This window comes from Colletotrichum scovillei (assembly GCF_011075155.1).
Source record: "Colletotrichum scovillei strain TJNH1 chromosome Unknown Contig00011, whole genome shotgun sequence".
NCBI lineage: Eukaryota > Fungi > Ascomycota > Sordariomycetes > Glomerellales > Glomerellaceae > Colletotrichum > Colletotrichum scovillei.
The window spans coordinates 2,921,820-2,948,782 of record NW_023336269.1 but is presented as its reverse complement, the minus strand read 5'-3'; the positions used below and the strand labels follow the sequence as shown (position 1 = coordinate 2,948,782).

General features: G+C 52.5%; 7 protein-coding genes across 7 annotated transcripts; 4 read left to right on the top strand and 3 right to left on the bottom strand.

The window, feature by feature from the left end:
• Nucleotides 1-3,246: 3,246 nt before the first annotated feature.
• Nucleotides 3,247-7,886, top strand: HER10_EVM0012515 (uncharacterized protein). Its single transcript, XM_035481909.1, has 2 exons — nucleotides 3,247-4,218; nucleotides 4,271-7,886. The coding sequence occupies exons 1-2, from the start codon at nucleotides 3,442-3,444 to the stop codon at nucleotides 7,112-7,114; spliced, it is 3,621 nt and encodes a 1,206-aa protein (XP_035327406.1). The 5' UTR covers nucleotides 3,247-3,441; the 3' UTR covers nucleotides 7,115-7,886.
• A 118-nt stretch (nucleotides 7,887-8,004) lies between these two features.
• HER10_EVM0012744 (major facilitator superfamily transporter) lies at nucleotides 8,005-10,568 on the bottom strand. Its single transcript, XM_035482130.1, has 4 exons — nucleotides 10,021-10,568; nucleotides 8,970-9,934; nucleotides 8,779-8,912; nucleotides 8,005-8,720 (listed from the first exon to the last, which is right to left on the bottom strand). The coding sequence occupies exons 1-4, from the start codon at nucleotides 10,108-10,110 to the stop codon at nucleotides 8,236-8,238; spliced, it is 1,674 nt and encodes a 557-aa protein (XP_035327419.1). The 5' UTR covers nucleotides 10,111-10,568; the 3' UTR covers nucleotides 8,005-8,235.
• Nucleotides 10,569-12,090: 1,522 nt separating this feature from the next.
• Nucleotides 12,091-13,902, top strand: HER10_EVM0012268 (serine incorporator). Its single transcript, XM_035481666.1, has 3 exons — nucleotides 12,091-12,282; nucleotides 12,360-12,439; nucleotides 12,495-13,902. The coding sequence occupies exons 1-3, from the start codon at nucleotides 12,232-12,234 to the stop codon at nucleotides 13,795-13,797; spliced, it is 1,434 nt and encodes a 477-aa protein (XP_035327381.1). The 5' UTR covers nucleotides 12,091-12,231; the 3' UTR covers nucleotides 13,798-13,902.
• A 116-nt stretch (nucleotides 13,903-14,018) lies between these two features.
• HER10_EVM0000649 (cystathionine beta-lyase) lies at nucleotides 14,019-16,088 on the bottom strand. Its single transcript, XM_035470421.1, has 2 exons — nucleotides 14,443-16,088; nucleotides 14,019-14,386 (listed from the first exon to the last, which is right to left on the bottom strand). The coding sequence occupies exons 1-2, from the start codon at nucleotides 15,685-15,687 to the stop codon at nucleotides 14,315-14,317; spliced, it is 1,317 nt and encodes a 438-aa protein (XP_035326475.1). The 5' UTR covers nucleotides 15,688-16,088; the 3' UTR covers nucleotides 14,019-14,314.
• Nucleotides 16,089-16,588: 500 nt separating this feature from the next.
• Nucleotides 16,589-18,575, bottom strand: HER10_EVM0011331 (ATPase). The gene is made up of 4 exons (XM_035480766.1): nucleotides 18,137-18,575; nucleotides 17,795-18,077; nucleotides 17,362-17,734; nucleotides 16,589-17,312 (listed from the first exon to the last, which is right to left on the bottom strand). Exons 1-4 carry the CDS (start codon nucleotides 18,248-18,250, stop codon nucleotides 16,811-16,813), a joined length of 1,272 nt encoding a protein of 423 aa, XP_035327300.1. The 5' UTR covers nucleotides 18,251-18,575; the 3' UTR covers nucleotides 16,589-16,810.
• Nucleotides 18,576-19,138: 563 nt separating this feature from the next.
• HER10_EVM0003737 (chromosome segregation protein) lies at nucleotides 19,139-20,856 on the top strand (the record flags this gene model as incomplete). The annotated part of the gene is made up of 4 exons (XM_035473401.1): nucleotides 19,139-20,048; nucleotides 20,100-20,498; nucleotides 20,549-20,730; nucleotides 20,779-20,856. Exons 1-4 carry the CDS (start codon nucleotides 19,298-19,300, stop codon nucleotides 20,854-20,856), a joined length of 1,410 nt encoding a protein of 469 aa, XP_035326726.1. The 5' UTR covers nucleotides 19,139-19,297.
• Nucleotides 20,857-21,650: 794 nt separating this feature from the next.
• Nucleotides 21,651-25,317, top strand: HER10_EVM0002472 (phosphatidylinositolglycan class N; the record flags this gene model as incomplete). Its single annotated transcript, XM_035472181.1, has 6 exons — nucleotides 21,651-22,237; nucleotides 22,306-23,861; nucleotides 23,914-24,101; nucleotides 24,155-24,266; nucleotides 24,330-24,438; nucleotides 24,491-25,317. The coding sequence occupies exons 1-6, from the start codon at nucleotides 22,060-22,062 to the stop codon at nucleotides 25,315-25,317; spliced, it is 2,970 nt and encodes a 989-aa protein (XP_035326620.1). The 5' UTR covers nucleotides 21,651-22,059.
• Between the last annotated feature and the right edge of the window lie 1,646 nt (nucleotides 25,318-26,963).

Sequence of the window (26,963 nt, the reverse complement as noted above, 5' to 3'; positions counted from 1 at the left end):
GAAATAGCCGTCGGGTGGTTCCCACCCCAGACCTGTCCTTTGACCCTACCTCAATACATTACACTGAATAATACAATACGGATACCTATGACGGATTTACCATTCTTTGGTACCTTAGCACCTGGGCTGAAGAGGAATATGGGTAATTAGGCGAACGAATATGCAAGGAGCCAACGAGGAACGTCGATGCGGGTATCAGTGGTTGTTCTTCGCATGTTGGCAATGTCGGCCTTAATACGGTACGCCATGCCCTGGACCCCGAGGGCTCCACGTCCTTCCAGGGCGCCGTGGTTGCGAAACAAATCAAATTAAATCGAAAGGCTTGACTTCGCGGAGATGTCAATCATGGAGCGCGGGATGGGGCTATGCATCACCCCGCCAATCTATGCGTTCCTGATTCCCGTCAGCTTCAAGTCCCAGTTTCCCATACTTCCACATCCTTCACTGCGCGCTACAATGACTCCCTGAAGTCATCCCACCCTGTCGTGCCTGCCAAGACCGGCCCTTTTAAATGATGTTTTGTTTCTTCGAAATGATGTGTCATCAGGGAATTTTGAATGGCTAAAACCAACTCCCCGGTAAGGGTGGGGGAGGAGAGCACCGGCCAATATCCGCTGCATGCACTTAGGTATGAGGGAATCTTGAAAGTTAAAAGCAGATCTCCATGCATACATGGTACGGACAACCGTATGGACTTGGATGTGCTTCTGATGGGGAAAACTTTGTGTCGGCACGTGTCGTTGTTCGCATTCGTGACGTCTCTAAGGAACCCAAACATCTACAAGATGGTGTTCGCCAGAGGCCGGTAATTCGGAGAATTGGAATGGGTAGCATTGCACATTTACGCTGAAGCACAACGTAATTGTTCCATTGGCCCACCTCAACTAACTGCACTGCAACATCGAATTTCACCACACCCCACGCCTAGAGGCTATGGCCATGCTTCAGAGGCTGGCATCGACCTGTATGTGGGTAGGACGAGTCTATCTGTGTCGATCCCCTTTTTGCCAAGTCTTGTAGCCGTTGCGGGTTAAGAAGACGAAGCCGTAACTTCTCAATAGATCCAAACAGCTGTGTGGGCCGTTCTCTCTCTTTTTCTTTGCTTCGGTAAAGCTTGGCAACCGGTAAGTGAGGAAAGTTGTTCGTCGCTGACAACTTCGGCGTTAGTGATATCAATTCGACCGAAGCAGGCAGGATGCGTAGCAGCGCAGCATGGTAAGCTGCAGAAAGCAGGCACTAGTGCTTCGATTCGGATTGCTGGGATGGAGGTTGTTGGGGAGATTGAGCATCTCGATCTTTGTCATCCGTCGAGGGCGTATTCGCTTCTGGGTACGGATATTAAGCAAACGGTACCGGCAATGTCGGGGACATTCCAGCACTACCACGTAGTAAGAGGTAGCCAACGGTGACGAAGGATGAGCCAGCGCGAGGCGTGAATGATGGGCAAGCTCAGAGTTGAAAATATATGCAGCATTTAAGTTTATGCGGGGTGCTACCTAAGACAACTGATATGAAGGAATTTGAACCAACCAAACCAGATATCTTGTTTGCACTCGCTGGAGAAACGACATGAAAACGTTTCACGTCACATTCAAGAAACCATGGGAGGTCAGGGATGCCCGGCTAGCTCGAGAAATTGGGCGAAGGAGGGGACAGTGAAGAAAAAGATCTTGGATTCTTTGGGAAGCTCCGGTGAAATGGGAGAGAGAAGCCGAACAATGGCAAAAGGACGGGAAAGACGGGAGGCTGGGAACAAAACCTAGAAGGTTAAGCGTGCCGAAGCCCGGGAGACCAACGTTGGTTTCTGAGGTGAGCGAGCTGCAGAGCTGATGGAATGTGAATTTTCCTTGTTACTCCGTAGATAATGTTCAAATCCAGGCTCAAGGTAAGCTAAGGTGAAGCAGGCTGGGCTGGTAGGCTGGCAGGGTAGGCGGGAGTACCTAACCAGTTCTATCTGCTGGGCCGGCGAATCTGGTCGCATCAATTTGACGCTATTGAAGCACAACATGAGTCGAGCCGGGCGCTTCGGGCATCGAGGACCACGCAGCTTGCCGCGAGAGCCATTTTATTGCTTGTTTCTGCAGCGTTTCTTAGCCTTTCTCAGCCATCACTCCCGCCTCCGCTACGTTTTCATGTGGAATCCCTCTGGACGTTTGAACATACCGGCCAACCAACTTGGAGTTGTAGCAGGTTTCATGCCATGTGTCTACTTTGGTACTACTTGCTGTAGACTCTACCTTGCCTTATGCTCCAGTGCCAGTCAGCGTCTTGTACGGAGTAGAAGGGGCTCATAAAGGAGCAGAGAAAGGAGGCGATGGGGCTGAGACATTGGAAACCCAATTGCATGTGGATCGTACAGTTCCACGTTGCGTGGACGGACGAGGCGCGAGATGAGCCAAAGGGGTTTGAGAAAGGGTCAAATGCTACATGGGATACCGCACAAATGTGTATGTATTGCGAGGTACCTACGGCAAGGGCACGTGGGGACCGACCTTCAGAAACTTGAGGTACATACGAACAAGCAGGCAACGGGAAGTAGAGCGCTCCACGCGGACGTGACGTGAATTGAGGCTTGAGTGCATCATCAGCTGCCTGAAGACAATTAGGTAGTAAGCTTGCCGCAATCCCACCAACTACGGTTACCCTTATCTCTCTGGTCTCATAAAGGTAGCTTGGCTGCATACTTCACAAGTGACCAAGATACTGCACTGTAGTGTCTGGGTAACAATCATCTTCGAGTCTTGGCTGTACACATCAATGTGCGTGTATCTAGGTATAGCAATGGATTCGTCTATTCGGATGCTTTGCGTAGGTATTCTTCACCAAGTCCCTACTAGGTAAGTACCCTCTTAAGGAGATAGGTACCTACAGTATCTCACTTCCAGGTAGGTAGGTACCTCTTTGGAAATGAGGAAAGGTGGTACTTCGGCACACGTCCTTGTCGTGGGTATCTTATCTCTCCTTCCATTGTCTGATAGGCCAGTGGTGACGAAACGGGAGACGGACGCGGGACTCGACTCGAATCCGTGGGTCAGGACCACCGTTGTAGCAGCAGCACCCCAGCGGCACCTCAGTGACAGACGCACCGACAGTGGAGGAACCCTCCAAAATTCCAGTACCCCTAAGTACCAGTGTACCACTAGCACCCACTAAGGTGGTAGGTAGCAGAGGCCCGGACCCGACAATAGCAGTTCGCGCCCAAGGAAAGGCAGGTCGAGGGCACGTTCTTTCCTGGACAAGTCCTTTCCCGTCGTCTCGTCCTGCTACCACCACAGCCCTCTGCACGTCTCTCTTCCTCGAGACGTCGCTGTCGTCCATACTTTCGTTTTCCTCCACCTTGCCGCCCTCTCTCACCTGGCCAGGAAAACAACAGGTTCCTCAACGGCTCGATTGAACGACACGCTTCCTTTCTTGGAAGACTCGATCGAGCCCTCTCCACCCATGAAGAGGCGCTCGTCGGGTTCGACCGACGACAGCGACGAACCTCTTGTCGATCCTCCAGTCGTTCAACAGCCCGCCCAAAGTCGCAATTCTGCGCCTCTTCCCAAGCAACCCGCTGCCGTTACTGTTGCCGCAGGAGCCGCATCTAGATCGTCATCCGCAAGGAGTAGACGGTCAAACAATCCCAATTGGAAGCTCGAACATGGCCCGAACGCGAATTCAATTCTCGACAACCACCCCATAACTGCCTTGCCATCGTCACCCCTCTCAGTTCCATCCCTGGCCGCGCCATCGCCAGCCTACCGAAACCACACAAACCAGCTGCCGAACCACAAACTCCACCACCATTCCCAAAGTGTCGCCGACGAACTTCGGCCTACGCCGAACGACGACAAGTATTTCGATAGCGATCACGACGACGTTAAAGGCGACGGGGAAAGCCTCCGCGACGGCATCGTAGACACTCGGCGAGAAGATCAAACTACCATGACCGCAGAGAAGATGCCCGATGTGCGCTTCGCCGGTCGCCGCTCTCGATTCCGAAGCCCTTGGTCCGTTACCATATTCACGCTGACTGTCACCGTTCTTGGGATTACTCTGCTATGCGCTATATTGAACTCGTCATGGACTCGCCAGCTCGATGCCAAGGGATGCCGCATGTCGTACATGCGACCTTCCTACATTCGTCTTCGTGACTTCGATACCGAACACACCCGGTTTGCGACCAAATACTCGCTATACCTGTATCGTGAGCAGGGTGTTGACGACGAAAGAAAGGTGCGTCTTGTTTCTTGCGCCAGGGCTATGGCAGATCGCTGACCTTTCACAGCTGAGAGGCGTTCCCGTACTCTTCATCCCAGGTAATGCCGGAAGTTACAAACAAGTTCGACCCATAGCCGCTGAAGCTGCAAACTACTACCACGAGTCTCTTCAACACGATGAAACTGCTGTTGCAGCCGGCGCCAGGAATCTCGATTTCTTTACAGTTGACTTCAACGAGGATATCACCGCCTTCCACGGACAGACCATGTTGGATCAGGCCGAGTACTTGAACGAAGCCATCAGGTACATCTTGTCGCTCTACATGGACCCGCGCATGTCAGCTCGAGACCAGGACTTGCCAGATCCAACCTCTGTCTTGGTACTCGGTCATTCGATGGGTGGTATCGTCGCGCGCACCATGCTCATCATGCCGAACTACCAGTCCAACTCGATCAACACCATTATAACCATGTCTGCGCCACACTCGCGTCCCCCTGTTACCTTCGACGGACAGATTGTCAAGATATACGATGATATCAATGACTACTGGCGTCACGCCTACTCACAGAAATGGGCCAACAACAATCCGTTGTGGCATGTTACTCTTGTCTCAATCGCTGGAGGTGGCTTAGACACGGTCGTTCCGTCCGACTACGCAAGCATCGAGCCGATAATCCCCGAGACGCACGGCTTCACTGTCTTCACCACCGGAATTCCAGGTGTTTGGACTAGTATGGATCACCAGGCCATTCTATGGTGCGACCAATTTCGGAAAGTTGTTGCTCGCGCCATGTACGACGTAGTCGATGTCCACAGATCTTCGCAGACTAAGCCCAGGGCTGAGAGAATGCGGGTTTTCAAGAAGTACTTCCTTACTGGCATGGAGTCGATCGCTGAGCAGACCATGGCATTTGAGGGGCCAAGCACACTTCTGACACTCGAGGACAACTCAAACGCCATCAAGGCACAAGGCGAACGCCTCGTCTTGCGACAGCTCGGCCACGACTCGAAAATCACAGCTCACCTGCTTCCAGTACCTCCCCAAGGATCCCCAGAAGGAAAGCGCTTCACCCTACTGACCGACAGCGCATTGGACAAGCCAGGAGAACATGGAAAGCTCGAGGTCCTGCTTTGCAGCGTTTTCCCTTTGCAGCCTGGACAGTCGACAACGTTGTTCTCAACACACATGGACCTCTCAGGCGATAGCACTGGGTCTACAAGATTGGCCTGCAAGAATGCTGCGACCGACGCCATTCTGCTCCCCCCTTCGACGAGAATGCTTCATCAGCCCTTTGCCTCGGAGAATGAGCCAGTGACAAGACCATTCTCCTATCTTCAGTTTGATATCGAGGACATTGCAGACCACCAATTCATAGCCGTCATAGACAAGGCGGCGAAGCCAACTCCAAACTTTGTTGTGGCCGAATTCAGCGATCATTCGCAGTCACATAGAAGGCGTAGTATCAGCCTGCGTCGAATTCTCGCGTTTGGAATGACGTTGCGACTACCTGCGAACCGTCCCTTGGTTGCCGAAATCAGCATTCCTACCATTCAATCGAGTCTACTGGCATACAACCTGGAGATTGGCAATCAGGCTTGCGGTTCATCCTCCGGACTGTTCTCACCTCTCATACGGCAACATCTGGCTCAGCCATACGAGTCCAAGTTTTTCGTAAACGCTAGGCATGCTAGCATCAGTTTGCATGGCGTGGCCCCATTCGTTCCGCCCCCTCTTAGGCACAAGCTTCAACACGAGCAGGGACTCAGCCTCCAGTTTTGGACCGATCCAACCTGCGAATCCGCAATCCAAGTTACGCTGACAGTCGATCCGTTGGGGAGCTTGGGAAAGCTGTACATGCGTTATCGAACTGTATTTGCGGCCTTCCCATTGCTTGTGGTGGCTCTCGTGCTTCGCAAGCAGTTCCGGATCTACGACACGACTGGAGCCTTCATATCTTTCTCGGAAAGCTTGGATCTTTGCTTACGGCAATCACTGCCGCTGATGTTCCTTTCCTTGACATTCCTCTCCTTGTCAATGACTGGATCGTGGTCATCCGGCCCTGGCGTATTCTGGCACTGGCGCAACACGACTTCAGCGGAAGCCGACTTTCACAGCAACGATCTTCTGACAGGCACCCAGGATCCCTTCTTCTGGTTTCTGATCCCCCTAATCGGAGTCGTCTGTGTAGGGGTGTGCGCCTGTCTTCACTTTGTCACCCTGGCATTGACTCAGATTCTCGGCATTCTCTACGCTTGGATAGCTCTGCGACCATTCGCAGCCGGGCGTGATGAGCGCCGAAGGCCGCAGTTACCTATCTTCGTTGCATCCTCTCCTCGACGTCGTATGATAACAACCGCCGTCCTGCTATTCCTGGTATCCACATTTATACCCTATCAATTTGCGTACTTGGTAGCATGTCTCGTTCAGCTATTCACCGTCGTCCGTGCTCATCGGATTGCCTCAGAAGTCAAATCTGGACTTACCCAAGATTTTTACCACTACGCCCACTCGATTCTGCTTCTCATGCTCTGGGTCCTTCCTATCAATCTACCCATTCTGGCAGTGTGGATTCGCAACCTTGCCGTCCACTGGCTCACGCCCTTCTCTTCGCACCATAACGTGCTATCGATTATGCCGTTCATATTATTGGTGGAGAACTTGACCACCGGCAGGATGGTTCCTAGAGTCACGGGCAGGATGAGATATCTCACAAGCGTATTACTCTTTGGCACAGCTATCTACGCTGCTATTTATGGTGTTTCCTACGCCTACATGCTGCACTATCTCGTCAATTTGATAGCTGCCTGGCTGGTTGTTATTCACTCGACTACAGACAACTGGCCCCTCGCTGGGTTTAGTTCAATATTTGACGGCCATCAAGAAGACCGTAAACGTGGCAAAACTCCATGAGGACGAGATAGGCACTCGATTTTCTTCACTTGGTGGGATATCATTGTTCGTGTTGGGTCTGTTCAAGAACTCGGTCGGCGAGAACAGTAATACCCATTCGCTCTAATCGCTCCGCGCTGTACATACTACAGTTTAAGTTGGGTCGTCGGCGAACGACATTCAACTCACAGGGAGTCTTCTCTTTTCTTCATAATAGATGGTCTCGGATTTTCCCATCTAGAGCTCGACAGACGCTATCTCGGTAGTAGGCTGATACCAGTCTTTAGTGACAATGGTGTCGCTACAATATCCCGTGTTTTCATCACTGTTTGTCCATCTGCATCTTGCATCGGCTGGGAGTTTAGTACGATTCACACTTTTTTTTTGGTTAGAGGAGTTGGGATGAACATATATTATTCCAGAGGACCGGGCTATGATGTGTCAGGAAGTATCCTTGGCTTTTTCCCCTCTACCTACTCTCCGCCCGGGCACCATTGCATTGCAAGTAGCGCCCGCCGGAAGGGTGATTCGATGAGGTGGGACAACAATTCCTTAAATAGGGGACGAGGTGGAGGTCCGCTTCAGACGATATTGTGTAATGTCGCGACGCGGTGTTGTTCTAGTTTGACGTTGGGACACCGTGTCTCGTTTTTAATACGTTGACGGATGAAGATCTCTTTGGGTTTACCCGTGTAGAGATGTAGTGCCCAGTAAAGGACACCCTCACTAGTCAGAAAGGAGGAGTGCAGATGAGGCGCTCAACGCGAAAGACGACCGTGGTATAGCACCCACCAACAATGATGGAAGCTCCCAATACTTAAAGTGAATTTCACCGATCCTATAGTACTCAATTCCGTGAATCAAGTTGGGTATACAACAGGGGTAAAGACGAATTACAATTTCTCATTGATGTCCGCTGTGGTAGCGAGTGTCGATACTCATGAACCGAAAAACTAATCAACAGCTGCCCCGAACGCCTTCCCTCTATGAGTTATCTATGGCCGTTGACGTTAAATCTATGTTGAGGACTTGACAGCCGGCCGTGTTCGCAGAGACGACTTCGTGTCAAGAGTTGTAAGGGACAGTTTTGGACCTCCCTCATCGCCCTCCTACACTTTTGGATTCACCCTGAGCAATGTATCTCAGTCATCCTGCTCCGCCTTCATCTTCTCCTCTTTTGCCCACTTCACTCGCTGGTGACGGATGACCCACAGGGTGAGCACCAGCCCGATTGAGCATGCGCCAAGTGTCATCAAATAAGCCGCACGATAGCAGTCCAGCCCGTCGTGGCAGACGCGCTCGCCATCCGGGCCCACGACGCTGTGCCTGTCGTAGATTCTGCCGTAGAAGATGTTGAATACGTTACCAGACACCACGGGCGAGAGCGTCATAAGCCCCCAGTTCTGGCTCAGGCCGTGAATACCAAAGGTCTCGGCCACGATGGAAGGGAAGACCCCGAAGAGGAAACCGTACGCGATACCAGACAGGCCTGAGACCAGTCCAAGCAGATGAGGGTTAGTGACGTGGAGGGCCATGAGCTGTGCCACGAAGAACACGGCACTGGATGCCACAAGGCACCACACTCGACTGCCGTGAAGGACTTTTACGATAAAGTCGGAGCCGACACCTATCGCAGCCCAAGTCAGCTTGAAACTTTGGATGGGTGATAGACTAAAGCATCATACCGCTGAGAAGTCTGCCTGCGAAGCTTCCAATCGATAGAATGGACACGTGCATCTGCTGCTTCGTGATGAGGTAGGCCTCATCCACCGACTCGTCATAATGACGCCAGAGGGCCTTTACGTCGTTTCCAATGTTGCTGGAGATTTTGTTAATGCCAAAGAATATCACAGGTTAGCCAAATACTGATACTCACTTGATTGTCATCAAACCGATACCAGTAAGAATGCCCATGATGAGGAAAAATTGCCAAAAATCGATTTCACGCAAAAGAGCCCAGCCACGAATATCTACTCGATGAGAACGATCCAGATCAACACTGCTCTGCACAAAGACATCACCGGGCATAGAAGAGGAGCTCGACACCAGCGAGGACGTCTCGTCGGGCTCATAATCATCGGCTTCGACGGCTTCGATTTGCGCCTCATCAGCCTCGCGAGACGGCGCGGACGATTCGTACTCGGGATGAACCGGCTCGTGGTCGGCGGTGGAGTTGATTGTGGTAGTGGTATTGTTAAGTTTGGGCGACGTACCAGGTTCAACCGGAGCGCCGCGGTGCCCATAGCCGGGTCGGTTGGGCTTAGCCTCTTCCGAAGAAGTGCGTCGAAGCTGTTGCGAGCCGGAAAGACCATCGCTTGCTGGCAGGCTGTGATAGGTGGCATGAGGATAGACGCGCAGGAAGAAGAAACCGAAGAAGGTTAAACCGCAGGTCCCGATGGACAGTAAGGCCAGGAAAGCGCTGGTGTTCCCGGGGAAGAATAGACTCCCAAACGTCGAAAAGAAGAAGGCACTCAGACCAAAAGCAGCCAGGGGGAAAGCGGTGGCAGTCCCCCGATGATGAGGCCAATTGAGAGCGGATGTCTTGACAGAGGCGGCGAAAGCCAGACATCCGCCGAGGCCAGACAGGTATGAAAAGAAGCAGAGAAGCGGCACGGGGCCAGCCGCGCGATCGTAGGCGATGTGGAACGGGAAGTATCCGAGGGCGAGCAGGACGGAGCCAATAATGACAGCGGAGCGAGGTCCTTTGTGATCAACGAGCATGCCGACAGGAACGCCCAAAGAGTACATTCCCAGATTGGCGGAAAGGCCAATGAGATTCGTTTCGGTCGAGGAGAGCTTCAATCGCTCGGCAAATTGAGGGGACCACGCCGAGTAAACGTACTGTAAAGCAGGGACATATCAGCTCATGATTCACATTGGAGTGAAGGTAGGTCTGGCAGGGATGTGATCCGATCGCGCCAACTCACGTTGGTACCGCATGCTAGAGAAATGACCGTGGCTGCAACGCTGGCAACCAGCCGAGCGCGGTGCAGCTCTTTCTCCCGTGGACCTGACATTGCTTCTGCAGACTAGGCGACGATGGAATGATGTTCTCAAGATATCATGCTTCGGCCGCCTGGTGGCGGAAGGAAGATTGTTCGTCGGCGAGAGACGGCAGCGATAATCGGCACCGATGACGGCGAAGAGTCGGGGAGAGGGGAGGGTCTTTTGCGACGGTTGGGGTTATGGTAGGTGTTTTGGTGTTTTAGTGTACTATCGGAGGAGCAGTGTTCATATCGATATCGACGAAGCCAGTAGCATGCGACATGAAGACTCGGGCGTTGTCTGAAGACTAGAGGAATCGGAATCGTAAGAAGGAGGCACAGTAAGGTAGGGGGGAGAGGAAAGATAGAGGTTGTCGAGGGGCAGCGGGAAGCTTCGTTGAGTCGGAAAACGAAACGGGAACGATGCCGGATCGGATCCCTTATCTACGGGCGGGAATCACGAATCCATTCTTTTGGGGCCGCGCATGCAGTTCAACTGGGAAGGTAATGGGAAATAAGGTAGGGATTCGGAGCCCTGGAGGATGCCCCTGAAGGCTAAGCTGCAATGCCGTAAGATGCCGTAACTGCCCTGCCGAGAAGACAAATACACTACGTAACGAGTACCAATGACGCTGTGCGTATTACATATTGGCTACGTAAAGGGTCTCGTACCCGGTACTTCTGTCCTCCTCGGCATCTTGGCCTGCCGCTGAAGTGCGCTGCGTTTCTGTTTCCCTAACTTCCTTTCAGGCGCGGCAGGGAAGGGTGGTGGCGCGTGCATGTGTCAACTGCGCGGCTGGAATATGGAAACCCATGCGCCGCCGCCCTTCATCATGCCTGCTTACTTGAATTAACAGTATACTACCTATGTGTGTGTGCCCGGTCAGTTGGGCTGATTGTCTCAGCGGGTTTTGTGTCAATGTCGGCAATTTCGAATAAGTCAGCCGAACATAGTCGGCTGTTCTTCCACGGCGCTGGAACAGTTCGCGCGACACATGGGGAACGCTCAATCACTTGATCTCCTTGTAAGACATCATAGACGCTACGCTAGTAGAGAATACAGTTCTCGTGAGTATCATTTCACCCTCCAATAGCCTTAGACCTGGACTAGTGAGGCCACTGCAGGCAAATCCACGAGGCCGGTTCGAAACCAGCAAGTGAGCAAAAGTCTAGTTACCATTTCGACTGTCGAAGTTCTCAAAGTCAAGTAAAGCTAGGTCCAGTTCACGTAGGACTTTTGATGTGTATGTAGTATGTGTGGGACAAGATAATTAGATGGTGTTCGGGTTGCGCAACACAGACTTGCACCATATACAACGAATCAGACTCTAAGTGTGGATTCCACAGATGGGGATTGTCGCACGCAATACAGCACGACCACGTCGAATGTAGCAACCCCGCTCCCTTTACGACCAGCCATCTGCAGCTTCACAGTCTTGTCTTCTTTCTGTTTGAGACTCTTGTCCCCATTCCATTGACCATGGTACACTTGGGTGAGAATGGTAAGCGGTTCAGTCTGAGGAAGATCCGGATCGCAAATCAGAGGCAAAATTTAGGAACGCAAGTGTACTGGTAAAGACGAGATAGTTTCTGGTTGAGGCAGCAAATTATTGATTTGTACGATGAGCGGGCTGGTTTTCAAACGAGAAGCTTGCTTTTGAGGCTGCTTGGATAACGAATAATGGGTGATATGGTAGGGCTAGCCAGCGGCTTCTCAGATGTCCGCGTCGGGATCGTCGCGATAAGGTAACTGAGGTCGAGCAGAAAAGGCAGGTGTAAATAGCTTCACTTCACTCGGTGCCAGGTAGGCGAAAGATGTCGGGAATCGGTGCAGAATTGCCGATAGTGGATGGCCGACTTCGGCGGAGAGTTCTGGAATCCGGGGTTCGGATCCGGGTAGGGAGCCACAGTAGAGACTACGTAATCTCACGTGTATCCCAGCCTCCACAGATGGACCCACCCTCTGTGGCTCGTTACCCAGGTAGGTCCGGCCTGCAAGCTACCTCTCTACCTGATCCATACTGCGCCGCGCCGACGTAAGGCATCTCGCAAAGACATCAACGACGCGACACCTCAATCTTTCCAGCGCAACCCTCGCCGAACCGACGTTTACACCCTTGAGATCGATAGCACACACTGTAGGAAACCGGCGCCATGGGTGCTTTGCTTTCGTTGCCGCTGATGGCGGTGCCGAGCATGGGCACGGTACGACGAGTCCCCTCCGATTCCTTTCTCTACGGCTTGTAGAGCCTATCTTCACTTCACAAGCTAATACTTTACAGCTCATCGGCTTCGCTGCCAGTTGCTGCGGTGCAGCAACTTGCTCTGCAGTCTGCAGCGCCTGTGGGAAGTGCGGCAACAGGTAATTCTTCCCCCACCCCGTGAACACACCACTCTTGGTACTGACTTCATTGTAGTGTCGCCACCCGCATCGGCTACGCAGTCATGCTCCTCGTCAACTCGATCCTGTCATGGATCATGCTCACCCCGTGGGCTATCAAGAAGCTGGAACATCTTATGCTCGACTACGTCAAAATTGACTGTCCCAACGGCCAATGCTACGGGTGGATGGCGGTCCACCGCTTCAACTTCGCTCTCGGTCTCTTCCATCTCATACTCGCCGGGCTTCTGTTCGGTGTAACATCTTCCAAGAACCCTCGCGCCGCTATTCAGAATGGCTACTGGGGACCCAAAGTCATCGTGTGGCTTGCCTTCATCGTCCTCTCCTTCTTGATTCCCGACGAATTCTTCCAGTTCTACGGCGCCTATATTGCCCGATTCGGCGGCATGTTGTTCCTCATCCTCGGCCTTATCTTGCTTGTTGATCTCGCCCATAACTGGGCCGAGTATTGTCTCGAACAGATTGAAGAGACCGACTCCAAGGTTTGGCGGACGGTTCTCATCGGTTCTACGTTGGGCATGTATCTTGCTTCACTCGCCATGACCATCGTCCAGTACATCTTCTTCGCCGGATCCGGTTGCTCCATGAACCAAGCAGCGATTACGATCAACCTCCTGCTGTGGATTGGAATTTCTTTCATCTCGGTCCATCCCACCATTCAGGAATACAACCCCAAGGCTGGTCTTGCCCAGGGTGCCATGGTCGCCGTATACTGCACCTACCTCACCATGTCCGCTGTTTCGATGGAACCCGATGACAAGCAATGCAACCCCCTGATCCGCGCTCAGGGAACCCGCACCACATCCATTGTGATTGGCGCCGTCGTCACCATGCTCACAATTGCGTACACTACGACACGGGCGGCGACTCAGAGCCTTGGACTTGGTTCTTCCGGCGGCATCCGTCTCCCAGAGGAAGATGAGCACGATCTCGTCACCCACCAGCCCAGCGCCCAGAAACAAATGCGGGCGGAGGCATTACGTCGTGCCGTTGAGGAGGGAAGCTTGCCGGCGGATGCTCTCTTGTCCGACGACGAGAGCGAGGCTGGCGGCAGTCGTGTCCACGGTGACGACGAGCGCTCGCAGACGCAGTACAGCTACACCGTCTTCCACATCATCTTCTTCTTGGCCACGGCGTGGATTGCGACATTGCTTACCCAGAGCTACGACGACCAAAATGCCGATGGCAACTTTGCTCCTGTCGGCCGGTCTTACTGGGCCAGTTGGGTGAAGATTGTGAGCGCTTGGGTTTGCTACGCCATGTATGCTTGGACACTGGTGGCTCCAGTCGTCCTCCCAGACCGCTTCGACTTTTCCTAGATATCTGTATAAATAGTATTGGGTGGTTTCTCAGTCTTGTCAGAGCGGAACGATTTTGGGTTGCATAGTCTAAGAGGCAATAGTGAATAGTTAGTTGAATGGCATTGTACTACTCCGTTAGTTTATACATGATTCGTTTGTATGATGCTGGTCTGTTTACTTCCGGCGCCATGAGCACATATAATGGAGTGAGAAAACGCAACGCCTCATCTGGTCAACTGGGCGCATTCGCTGTCAAAACTCGCGAAACATACAAGGTGCGGTCAAGGAACGATTCCGTTTCCGGGTAGATTAGGTCGACACAAAGTAGCCGAATTCTCTAAGCTATTCACGCTTTCCGTTTACCCCTTTTTCTTTTTTTGATTTTCCAACGCATATCGAGCGTACCGAGCCCCAACGCTGTTGTGTTTCGAAAGTGGATTTTCTTCCACTCACACATAACGCGTGCGGTTGACTACTCTTTGACCCAATCACCTCAGGCCTCGGTAGTCAAGCTCCCGCCTCCACGGAGAGTCCTTCAAGCCTGCTGGACAGCCTCAGTCGCGTGAAACCCGTCCAAGGTCACGTTGACCGCACCGGCCTGAACAAGCTACGACAGAAGTCAGTATGGGTGTCTTGGAGGAGATTTCAGTCGACAACACTTACAGCTCGCGAGAGGTCTTCAATCAAGTCCGTAGCATCCTCGATGCCCACGCACAAGCGGATGAGGTCTTCCGGCATCTGCCTCTCCTTCCGGGTCTTGGCGTCGATGCTGGCGTGGCTCATCTGGCAGGGCATACTGATCAGACTGTTTACACAGCCGAAGCTAACGCTGATACTGTACAGCTTAGCGGCTTCGACGATTCTCTCCGAAAGCGCCGCGTCGCCGGTCTCGAACGACAAAACGGCACCTGCACCTCGTGCCATAGACCAGTGCAGGTCGTACTGGGGGTGCGACTTGAGTCCTGGGTATCGAACCTTGAAACCATGGGACTCAAGGAACTCGGCAATTTGCTGAGCGTTGGCTTGCTGCTTCTCCATGCGGATAGCAAGTGTCTTGATGCCTCTCATAAGCAAGAAAGAGTCATTAGGCGACAGGCCGCACCCGGTGGAGTTGATGGTGAAGTACAGCTTGTTGCCAATCTCGGTATCGTTGACACCAATGACACCAGCCATGATGTCATGGTGTCCAGACAAATACTTTGTTCCGGACTCGTAGACGATATCTGCACCAATATCCAGTGGGTTCAGGAGCATTGGCGAGAGCATGGTGTTGTCCACAACGACCAAAGCCTTGTCGTTGGCCTCGTGAACAAGCTTAGCAATGGAGGGGATGTCGACGACCTTGATAAGAGGGTTCGTCGGGGTCTCCAGCAGGACCATGGCCGTCTTTTCAGAGATGACGGGACGAATGTTCTCCACATTGGTAGTGTCGACATGGTGAACAACAATACCCTGGTTGGAAGCCAAGTAAGTGAGAAGGCGGTTGGTGCCTCCGTACAAGTCATCGCCGGTGATCACCTCATCGCCGGGGCGCAACAAGCGGGAAATGACATCCAAAGCACCCATGCCGGAGCCGACAGCCAGAGCCCTCGTGGCATTCATAATCTTGGCCAGGTGGCGCTCAAGATGAGTGCGAGTCGGGTTGCCGGACCTGGTGTAGTCGTACTCCCCACCACCAGTGGCACTGGTCTGCTTGAAGGTGGCGGACTGATAGATGGGGATGCTGGATGCGCCATACTGGTCGTTGCTGTCAGTGTAGACCAGCTCCGTGGCGAGGGCATAGCGACGACGACCGTTGCGAGGGCTAGACGGCGCGGGAGAAGGAGGAAGATCGTGTCCGTCAAGGTCCACCCGCTTGAGGGGGTCGCTGGACTTAGATGTCGCTCCGTTGTTAGGCGGTGTAGACATGGTGAGACAAAGCGTAGGTAGCAATGGCGGGGTAGCACTAGTATCAAGGAGCTGCCGGCTGATCTGGTTGGCAGCGGCAATTGAACGAGTCTTTCTTGGATTGAGCGATTCGACGAATGTATCTTGACCAGTCGATGCCTGTACGTCGTCGCACTTGATGTTCGATAGGGACGAGAGGACGAAGGACGGTTAGGAAGGTCCGGGAGGCGTTCGGGATCGAGTACAGTACTACCGCTGGTCTCCTTTAAGAGCCAGACTTGTCGCCGCGGACAGACTGAATTGCTCAGCAAGTCAATTGTCCAAACGCAGCACCGGCGTACTCGATTGAAAAGCAGAGGTAATTGACGAGAAGGTTGAGAGAGCTGATAGGAACTTGCAGGTGTGTACAGGAGAAGTTTTACAGGGACGTTAAGTGAGGGCCGACGGCGGGCTTTTGGGGGACGGAGCGTGTGACTCCAACAGCACTGGACAACCCAAGGTGTGGGCCCTTGCTGATGACGTGATTTGTCGGTGTGCGCAGCGTGCCCCGAAAGTCGGCGATGGCGGGGCGGCATGAACCCTGGAAACGGCGGGGGCGACACGGTAGTGGTCCGATTGGAATGTTGGCCGGGGAAAAGGCGCGGCATTGGATTGGCACACTGCGCTGGCGCGCCTGGATGGTAACAAATCAACGTCGGCGCATCATGCTTGACACATCTGACTGCCGTCTGTACCTGAGTGTGCTCTGGTGCGGCATGCCTGTGTGCCTGGCCTAGTTCTCACCTTAGGGTTATGGCGTCTTCTCAACAATACTGAGACAATGGACAATTCGAATCAAAAGTCGTTGCAGCCTTGGTGTACAAAAGAGGGAATCTCAGGTGCTGCTGGTAGGGCGACCAATGCTTGAGATTGGCAAGTTCTCTCGCGTAAAAAGATGGCATTTCAGTATTCGTTTCCTCCTTGTATCGGTACATTTATTTGTACAAACGTCTCATTCTAGCATGAATTGCGTAAGTTGCCCACTTGCAGGCAACCATGTTGTATGGTTGTTCACGACATATCGAGTAAAAGAGCACTACCCTTTCAGAGCAGACCTCTGCTGCGTCTTTCATTTCCATTCACACAGTCCAAATTCCTAGCCAAATCAACCCAGCTCTTCGACAATATCTTCGTACTCGTCTGCCGATGACCTCGACGCCTTGGAGTGTTTTGCATGGTTATCCATCAAGATTTGACCTCCACCCTTGCGACCAAAGAAGTCCTCTGTACGGATACCTCTGAAGTTCTCTGGTGTGATACTCGACATGGAGTTTCCGCTCGCCCGATGCTCTCGCATGTATTCACGGACTGGTGCCATAGCAGCATCACGGCATGCTTCTTTGATATCGCTGCCTGACATGCCAGCTGTGACTTTGGTAATATACTCCACACTAAACTCGGGGTCTGTCTTTGTATCCTTCAGAATGAGCTGCAGGATACGTTGTCGCTGCTCCTTGCCAGGAAGAGACACCGGGAATTTCTTGGGCATTCGCCTGAGAATAGCCTCATCGATGTCGTGTATTCTGTTGGTGGCACCGAGAACAACGATCCTTGCTGGCATGCCTGAAGAATTTGACGACGTCAATCCATCCCACAGGGTCATGAACCTGAATTGTTAGTGACGGGAAACAATGGGATCTCTGATTCAGCACTTACTCAGCCTTGACCATTCCGCTGGCCTCGTGCTCGCCGCTCCTTCTTGTGCCCAAGACCGCGTCGATCTCATCAATGAAGATGATGGCGGGCTGCATCTTGCGAGCCAACGAAAACACAGCTCGGACCAGCTTGTTCGAGTCGCCGTACCATTTCTCTGTCACTGTCGAAATATGGAGGTTGATGAAGGAAGCACCGCTTTCGTGAGCGACTGCCTTGGCCAGCATAGTTTTACCGCATCCTGGAGGGCCATAGAGTAGCACGCCAGAGGGTGCAGATAGCAATGGCGCCGCGTGGGAATACAAGTGCGGCATAGTCAACGGGTAAATGACGGATTCCTTGAGTTCATCAATAATGTCCTCCAAGCCACCGATGTCTGTCATAAGCCGTTAGCAATATCCCTGGTGCTGATTCATCAGATGAACAAGGCACTTACCAGCGAAGCCGATTGGGATATCTTCCGGAGCCACCATCTCAAGTGCAATGAGGTTCTCATATTCATTCAACACCAACTCTTCCGGCTTTGGTCCGCGACGAGAGACGTTGCCATCATCTGATGGTTCTTCGCCAGGTTTACCCGCGTTCTTGCCTTTGCGCAAGCGCTCTAGATGAGCCTTGGCCTGTAGCCGTGCTTGCTCATGTTTCTCTCGATCGGGGTCGGCGAGGGTATTCGTGAGGGAAGAAAGGAAGTTTCTTGCGAGGTAAACGCCGGTTGCCATCTAGAGCGCGGTTAACATTCGGATCCAAACATGTGCTTCTGATGATGCTGTCTACCCACCATACCAGCAACCAACAGCAAGTCCAGGGCGAAATCGCCCAGGCCCTTCTTTCGGTCACCCATGCCGAGAAGCTTTCCGACGGAACCCAGCCAACGGTCAAGGTCGCCCGTCATCAGTGTTGGCGTTGCGGCAGAGGGCCGGCACGGTACGATCGAAACGGACTAGTTTGATAACTCTCGGTGGTTTATTGACGTGTAATGGTATATGTTCTAAGGTAAGTATCGTCGGGACCGTGAGCAGAAAGAGATCCTTTCTCGCTCTCGCGCTGGAAAGAAATTCGTCCGGTGGTTCGGCAAGAGCGTGTCCAAGTGACGGGATAGAGTATTATAACCGGCGACGAAATAGACGTGTCCAACGCCCCAGAGAATTGAATCGAGCCGACAACGCCACCCGCGGTTCGCAAGGGTGGCCAGTAAATTTTCGAGCCACCTTTCGCCGTACTCCGCTGGAGAGCGCACCGCCAGCCACATGCAAAACGGCACTGAGGTGTCTTACCTAAGGAACCTACCTCCAGTCTACCAGATACCTGCCTTACCTAACCTCCCAGGTAAGCCGATAAGCTAGGTACGCAGTAGGGTACCAAGGTAGTTAGGTAAGGTAGGGTTCCTAGGCACCTAGATACCTAATTGTACCTTAAGTACCTAAGGTAGGTAAGGTAGCAGCCAGGTACCGGGATAAGCATGTCCTTCTAGGCGAGTTGAGCACCTTACCGCGGCCCGCCTAGGGTCGCCTAGGAGCACCGAAGGCGAGGTAGCAATTGGGTGGCTGTCGCACCGCGGCTTTGTTTACTTTTTCATCGCAAGCTGTATTTCCTCACTTGCGCTTGCCCTGCTATCATGACCAACGCACCCGTCTGACATCGATCACCTCAGTCTAAGTGCAAAACAAATGTTATTCGATATTCTAAATACACGCCCACTTCCCCCGCGCCGATAATCCACGGACCCCTCCCGCGCGACACGAAACGTTTCTCTCCGGCGCGTTGGCTATCCTGGCGGCGATTGTGCTGCACCGATACACCCCGCCTATTTGCATCAACCTCCGATCCAATTAGTGGTGCAAATATCGCATACTGCGCTTTCATCTGAATCAGACTGGAACACAAAATTTGACGACCTCCTGTCCCCGGCGCTAAGATCATTACCTCGAACCTAACCAAGATGTCGCCGGCGAAGAAGGCTAGGGGCAGGCCACCAGCTGCCAACAAAGTCACAAAGCCTGCCCAGAAGACTACAAAGGGTCGCGCGGCTGGAAAACTTGCAGCGGCGATTAGCAAAGCTGGAGAAGAGGCCATCAACGACACGTCGAGCAAGGCGAGTGGCAAGGTCTCGAAGCGAGGTCGCAAGGCTGCCGAGAAGGTCGAGATCCAAGAGGAGGATGCCGAGGACGGGGACGAGGAGAATGATGCGTCTGACGTCGACAGTATGGCCGAATCAGAAGAGGACACTGCTCCAGCGGTGAAGGCGACTACAGCGAAGACGAGAGGGCGACCGAAAGCAGCAGCTACGATAGCGACGACTACCGACACATCGAAAGGAGTGCCGAATTCTACTACGAAGGATACCACAAAATCGACTAAGCGAGGGCGTGGTGCAGGAGCAAAGGTCACTCGAAGTGATGAGTCCGAAATTCCAGAGACGCAGGCTCAAGATGTTATGGACATCGATACGGAAGGTGATGACCAATTCGACGAGCTACCGGTGCCAAAGCCGTCAACGCATCGCGTTAATCGGACGAGCGGTAATCCAGACTTGGATGCTAGTGATGTGCAAATCCGGAGGCGCTTGGGCGACACCATCAGAAAGTACGATAACCTGGAAGCAAGATATCGCGATCTTCGGGACATCGGGGTCAAGGCGGCAGAACGGAACTTTGATAATCTCAAAAAAGAGAGTGAAGAAAGAGCCAAAAGTGAGTGCCAAATGCCAAGTGTAGGGGTAGCACATTGCTAATAGGATGAAGCTGCGAACGAACTCATTGCGCATCTCAAGGCCGACCTTGCAGAGCAACGTAGCTTGGCCAAAGAAGGGCAACAACGCAAAAAGCAACTGGAAGAAATGGAGGCAAAGGTGTCAGCTCTGACGACTTCCCTCACCGACGCAAAGCAGGAAATCAAGACCCTGACGACGCGCCTAGCCGCGAGCAGGTCTGCTGAAGCTGCAGCTAGTGCCAAGGTCATACCTGGGAGCGCCGTCAAGGGTTCAAGCGCAGCTGCCAGAGCCATCGCTAGCGCGGATGTTGTGCAAACGGGACAATTGAAAGAGGATCTTTATGGAGATTTAACCGGCTTGATTGTCAGGGTCACCAAGCGTGACTCGGCGGGCCAAGTCTTTGATTGCATACAAACGGGGAGAAACGGAAGTAAGTCATCGTTTTTACCAATACTTATCTCATCATACTAACCTCCGCAGCCCTTCACTTCAAACTTGAAGTCGAGAACGAGAGCTCCGGCGAGAATTACGAGGAGGCCCATTTCACGTACAAGCCACAATTGGACTCTAACAGAGATCGCGAACTTATCGACATGCTGCCCGACTTCCTTGTTGAAGAGATCGAATTTCCTCGACCACATGCGGCAAAGTTTTACGCGCGTGTCATCAAGTCTCTGACGGAGCGGCTGGACTGATGAGGCTGATACAAGGACGTTTTCGGTGGTCAGAGGCTAGATGAGACGGGCGGGCGGGAAGCACTTGAAGTTGTTCGATATGATACCCCTTAGAGACTGTGTTGATTTCTCGCGTGTGGTTTCGGGACGTGCAAATGCCGCCCAAATCTGCTGAGAATTCTGGCTTTGGCGGATGCATTGAGGCCGAGGAGGAATAGCTCAGTAGATAGTGTGTCAATCCACTGGTCCGGCCCCGATTCGCGGAGTTTGTTGCTTCCTTGCCAATTTATGGATATGGAACATCAAGAGCCAACAGCAGTTCTTGTGATTGCCCAGCAGGGTTTCCGTACCTTGTCCGAAGAGGTTCTCAAGGAAAGCAGCTTGGTACCTACTTATCAGTTGACGGGCCTGTAAGAGGGTGCACACCTTGATGTCCCACTAGCAGATTACGTCTCAATGGGCATGTAAAATCCGCTCTTAACAATACGGAAAGTTGCAATGCTCAATAGAGGGGGTGGCTTACAGGAATTCTTCCAATTACATACATGTCTAAATATATCTGTGTCTAGCCATTGTTTTGACAATGATGTAGACACGTGAGCAAGACCAGGCACTTCCAATCTTGTTATGTATGCTGCTACTACCAGGCAGGCAATAATTATGAAGGTGTCTTTAAAGTCTCAGACACTGCACCTGGGCTGGGCTAAGCTCAGGAACCTCGCAGTGTTGTATCCAGGATGAAAGCTGTAAAAGCCCCGCTACATGCACACAGCCGTTCCCGCTCTACGGCATGGGACTACCTAGGTACCGATGTCAATGTGGGTCCGTCATCCCTACACGTCGTCAGTTCGGGGGTGGGAGACGTGTCGCGAAAACCAATAATTTCCGCGTCGATGCAACAAGCGGGACGACTGTCAACCCTGGACTGGAAAGCGATTACATACATTGAGCTAGACGGGACGGCTGCGTTCCCAATCTCTATGAATAAAGTCCAGCGTTGCGCAACAACATCATTGTAATATACTCTTTCTTACAGGAGCAATGCGCGAGCCGTGAAATGACTGCGCTTTCCCTCTCTTTCGTAGAGCTCTCGAACATTTCCCCTTCCTTCTTTTGATCCCGTCATCCACCAGACCAATCGACTCTGGCGCTGAGCGAGTGGATTCACTCGCCTATTACCCACTCTGGGCGTGTCATACCCCAGATCATCGTTGATTGAGCTACTCCCACTCCTTTAAGCGCACAGGAGAAGACAGACATCGCGAGAGACACAACCCACCAAAGAGAAGACGCCCTTTCCTCGCCCCTTCGTCTCTGATGGCAGTCTCCTCGCGCGCCGGCTTTCTAGCCGTCGCTGTCATCTTTCACCTCGTCTATATATATTCGATTTTTGACATTTACTTTGTCAGTCCTATTGTTTCGGGCATGAAGCTTGTTCAAATCGAACGACCCGAAAACTCCAAAGCCCCTGCAGACCGTCTGGTTCTTTTCGTGGGTATGCGCTAGCCCACCTTCCCAAATACCACGGAGTAGCTGGTGTAAGATGCTGACATTCTCTTCCAGGTGACGGCTTACGAGCAGACAAGGCTTTCCAGTCCTTTCCCGACCCCTACCCCGAATCCGAGGATGACTTGACCCCACGACCCCTCGCCCCCTTCCTACGATCCCGCGTTCTTGAACATGGCACCTTTGGAGTGTCACACACGCGCGTGCCGACTGAATCTCGCCCTGGCCACGTTGCGCTCATCGCCGGTCTTTATGAAGATGTCTCGGCCGTGGCAACTGGCTGGAAGCTCAACCCCGTAAACTTCGACAGCGTCTTCAACCGGAGCCGGCATACCTGGAGTTGGGGATCCCCCGATATTTTGCCAATGTTCGAACAGGGCGCTGTCCCCGGCCGTGTCGATTCTTACACATACGGACACGAGTTCGAGGATTTCAGTCAAGATGCGTTGCAATTGGACTTCTGGGTCTTTGACCACGTCAAGGAGCTTTTCGCCGATGCAGCCAAGAACGAGACTCTCGATGCCGCTTTGCGCCAAGACAAAGTCGTCTTCTTCCTCCATCTGCTCGGCCTGGATACCAATGGACACTCGTACCGTCCCTACTCAAAGGAATACTTGCATAATATCAAAGTTGTGGACCAAGGTGTCAAGGAAATTACAGAAATGATCGGGAACTTTTACGCCGATGACCGGACCGCCTTCGTCTTCACTGCCGACCACGGCATGAGTGACTGGGGCAGCCACGGCGATGGCCATCCTAACAACACTCGCACCCCTTTGATCACCTGGGGATCTGGTATTGCGCCGCCGGTGCTTTCCTCCGATTCTGTTGCCCCTGGGCACGACGAGTACTCTTCTGACTGGCATCTTGACGAGATCAAGAGACACGACGTGGCGCAAGCTGACATTGCTGCTCTGATGGCATATTTGATCGGTGTGGAGTTCCCTGCCAACTCCGTCGGCGAGCTGCCCTTGTCCTACGTCTCATCGAGTATTGAGGAGAAGGCTCAGGCAGCACTCATTAACGCTCGCGAGATTTTGGAGATGTATAGGGTCAAGGAAGAACAAAAGAAGGCCACGGAGCTCCGCTATCGACCATTCCAGCCCTTGAGTGATGCAGGTTTGGCCCCTGAGCGCCGAGTGGCCGCCATCCAACGTTTGGTCGACGCTGGCAACTACGAAGAGGCCATTGAAGAGTCTGCAGCTCTTATGAAGATCGCCCTGGAGGGCTTGAGATACCTCCAGACTTACGATTGGCTGTTCCTCCGCACGCTGATCACAATCGGGTACCTTGGTTGGATGGCGTTCGCGCTGACGATTGTCGTCGATCTGCATGTTTTGCGTGGCAGCCAGCTTCCTTCACGTACGACTCTTGGCACGACGGCTTTCAGCTCCGTCCTCGCAGCGTTGTACGCATCCTTCATCATTTCCAAGTCCCCAGTCACCTATTATGCCTATGGTTTCTTTCCTGTCGTCTTCTGGGAGGAAGTCTGGGCGAGACGCAGCTCTCTTATCGAGGGCCGAAAGGTTCTCTTTGGGCACATCAAGACTGGAGCGAGTGTTTTTTCGTTCCTGCTGAACCTCGTGGCTTACATCGGCATTATTGTATCTTTGGTAAGATGAATCTTTGCTTCGACCGGTGGACATTACTAATCCAGGCACACAGGCTCTTGGATACATTCATCGCGAGGTCCTCACCGTGATCTATGTTCTCGCGGCTTTCTGGCCAATGACGTATGGCCTGAGATTCCTTCAATTGCACTCTCTGCTGTCTGTCGTCTGGTTCTTCTCCTGCTTGGTCATGAGCGTGTTTACACTGCTCCCCGCCATGAAGTCAGAGGATATCCCTTTAATGTACGTTCGCCCCATGCCATCCATACTGGGACTCACATTCTAACGCATGGTAGTGTGGCCGGTGGAATCGTCATGGCCGCCATTGGTCTGGCGTATCTTATCTGGGAGGACAGACTGTTGGCGAAACCAGCTCTGCCCATATCCAGGGCTCTGACAGGTATTCAGGTGAGTAATTATGCTCAGATTCAAGTACTACGAAACAACAAAGGCTAACTAGAGACCTTGCAGATCGGCTTGATCTTACTTGCGATCGTGGTCACTCGGTCCAGCGCTATCTCTCTTCAGGCGAAGGCGGGGTTGCCTCGGGGAAATCAAGTTGTAGGCTGGATTGTTCTGGGTAAGTGTTCGAGGATAGGATAACTTCGTGGCATTGCTAACCATCTGTCCAGTTATTTCGCTGCTTATGCCCTTGGCTCAACGTCTGCAGCCCAACAGCCACTACAAGCACAGTCTGATGACCATGTTCTTGACCTGCGCACCGACGTTCGTAATCTTAACCATCTCCTACGAGGGTGTCTTTTATGTGGCTTTCAGTGCCTTGCTGGTTGCCTGGGTTGGTTTGGAGCATCGCGTATTCATCTTCAGCAAGGCCACTGAGGAAGATCGACGCTCTTCCTCAAGAGACACTGCCAGTAAGCCACTGGAGGTGTCCACATCACGCTTTAGAGCCTTGACTCTCGCCGACGCGCGAGTTTGTCTGTTCTTCTTCGTCTTGCTGCAATCAGCCTTCTTCAGCACTGGGAACGTAGCGTCGGTTTCATCCTTCAGCCTGGACAGCGTGTACCGCCTGATTCCCATCTTTGACCCCTTCTCCCAGGGGGCACTTCTCGTCGTCAAGCTCATGATTCCGTTCGCCCTCATATCGGCGAACCTCGGGATCCTTAACGTCAGACTTGGCGTGGCGCCCTCCTCTCTTTTCATGGTTGTAATGGCCATCAGCGACGTCCTCACGCTATACTTCTTCTGGGTGGTCAAGGATGAGGGCTCTTGGCTGGAGATCGGCTCGACTATTAGCCACTTTGTCATTGCCAGTCTGTTATGCGTCTTCGTGGCGCTCCTCGAGGGTGTGAGCGCCCTGTTCATTAGTGGCATTGAAGTTGGGGGGTCTGAACCAAAAGTCGGACAGAACGGAACGGCTGCGGCGGCGTCTACCTCCGCCGGAGGCACAATTGCCAACGGCAACGGAAAGACATCGGGTGCTGGTACAAGGCTATAAAAGGGGGGCTTTCTAAGGGTTCCGGTGGAGGCGGAGGATAATGTACATATGATGGCATCAGATACTGATTTACTACTACAATGCCTGGTGATACCCCGGATTTTGAGCTAAATCGAGACGTGTGGAAACCAAAGCCGCAGGAAACCCTTGGAATCACAGACTCGCGGTAAGACCCGGAACGAGCTTGGCAAGCTGTGTCCTGTGAGCTTGACATTTCTACGTGCCGTTTGTTGACCGGCTTGAGTGCCCAGTGACATGCTTGAACCCGCACTCTTCGTGACTGGGGAAAGCTCTTGGCTTTCAAAGACGTAGTTGTCGCTGTTCAGTGACGAAACTTTCTTGGCTTTCAACCTCTTCCTCTACAACCACCCAGTCAACGTGCCTCGGCATCGCCCAGATAGAAGAAATTATAGTACACTTTTCAAACCCGTGAAGCCCCGGTGATCTCAAGGGCTGTCCCGGGATATAGGTTAATCACATTCGTATATCGGCCGTATGGAAGGGGCGGGAAGCTAGGAAAAGGAGAGGGAGGGATGTGGGAGCAGGGGTAGAAGGGGACATTGCGGGTTGGAAAGGAAAGTCGGGGAGCTAAGGCCAACTTGCCATTTGGCCCTGCAAGGAACATAACACAACGCGGCAGTGATAGAATGTCCTAGTCTAGTGTGTTGGCCTGGCTAGCCATTGGTGATCTTACGTGGAGTTGGGTGATCTCGGGGAGATAATGCGGGGAAGTAAGTAGATATAGAAGTAGCAGCCCAAACCAAGCCCAGCCCTCACTCCGTACTCTAGTTCTGTTTGTGTGCTTCAATACATCAAATACTGGGTGATTTGTGCCCCTTGGTTGGGCGTTTCATTCTCTGTTTGTGTGTGTGATGTGGTTACAGCAACCTTGAATTTCATATACTAGTCCCACAAACGTATAGGTTCGCTCTCGAATATTGTCGAGGAACCGGAGAATCCCGTTTTGTCATCTTCATTGGGCTAGTTGTATTGACATGCAATTCCCTATTGCCCGCCCCACGATCCTGCCTGCATATGTGAGGGTGATATGGCGGGGAAAGGTTGCATGCGCTGGGTTAAATACGTCGTGAGATGGAAGGACGGGCATGTTACGCTTAACCTGTCGAGACACTCGTTTATCTGAAGCAAGGCGGAGAATATATCCGGCAGTGAAAGTTGAAGAGTCGTAGTAGTCTACCTACAAGACTACATGCCAAGATGAGAGCCCGTATGATGTAGGCTTCTCCAGCTCCACTAGCACAATTGATCGACCCAGACAGGATCGGGCATTGAAAGTAAATCGCACGATACGGTACGCACACGATACAGCCGTACAGCTAATGAGACAGTATGCTACAAAACCAGGAAACTCTAGTTATGTTGGGAACATATCCAAGCATTCAATGCAAGCTGGCAACCTCTAGAAGCAACAGCTCGTGGAGGAAGAAGAATTAGAGGAGCAATATCGAATGGAAGAAACTGCATTACCCAACAAACATGCCAAATTGGTAAACAGCGCGGGGATACAGAACCTATTCAGTTGTGGTTCCTCCGGACGATCGTGGATCGCGGTCATCCCAAGTTCCCAAGACCAACGCAGTAACGGCCTGGAAAGTTTGCGGCGTCTAGAATCCCAATCTTGACAG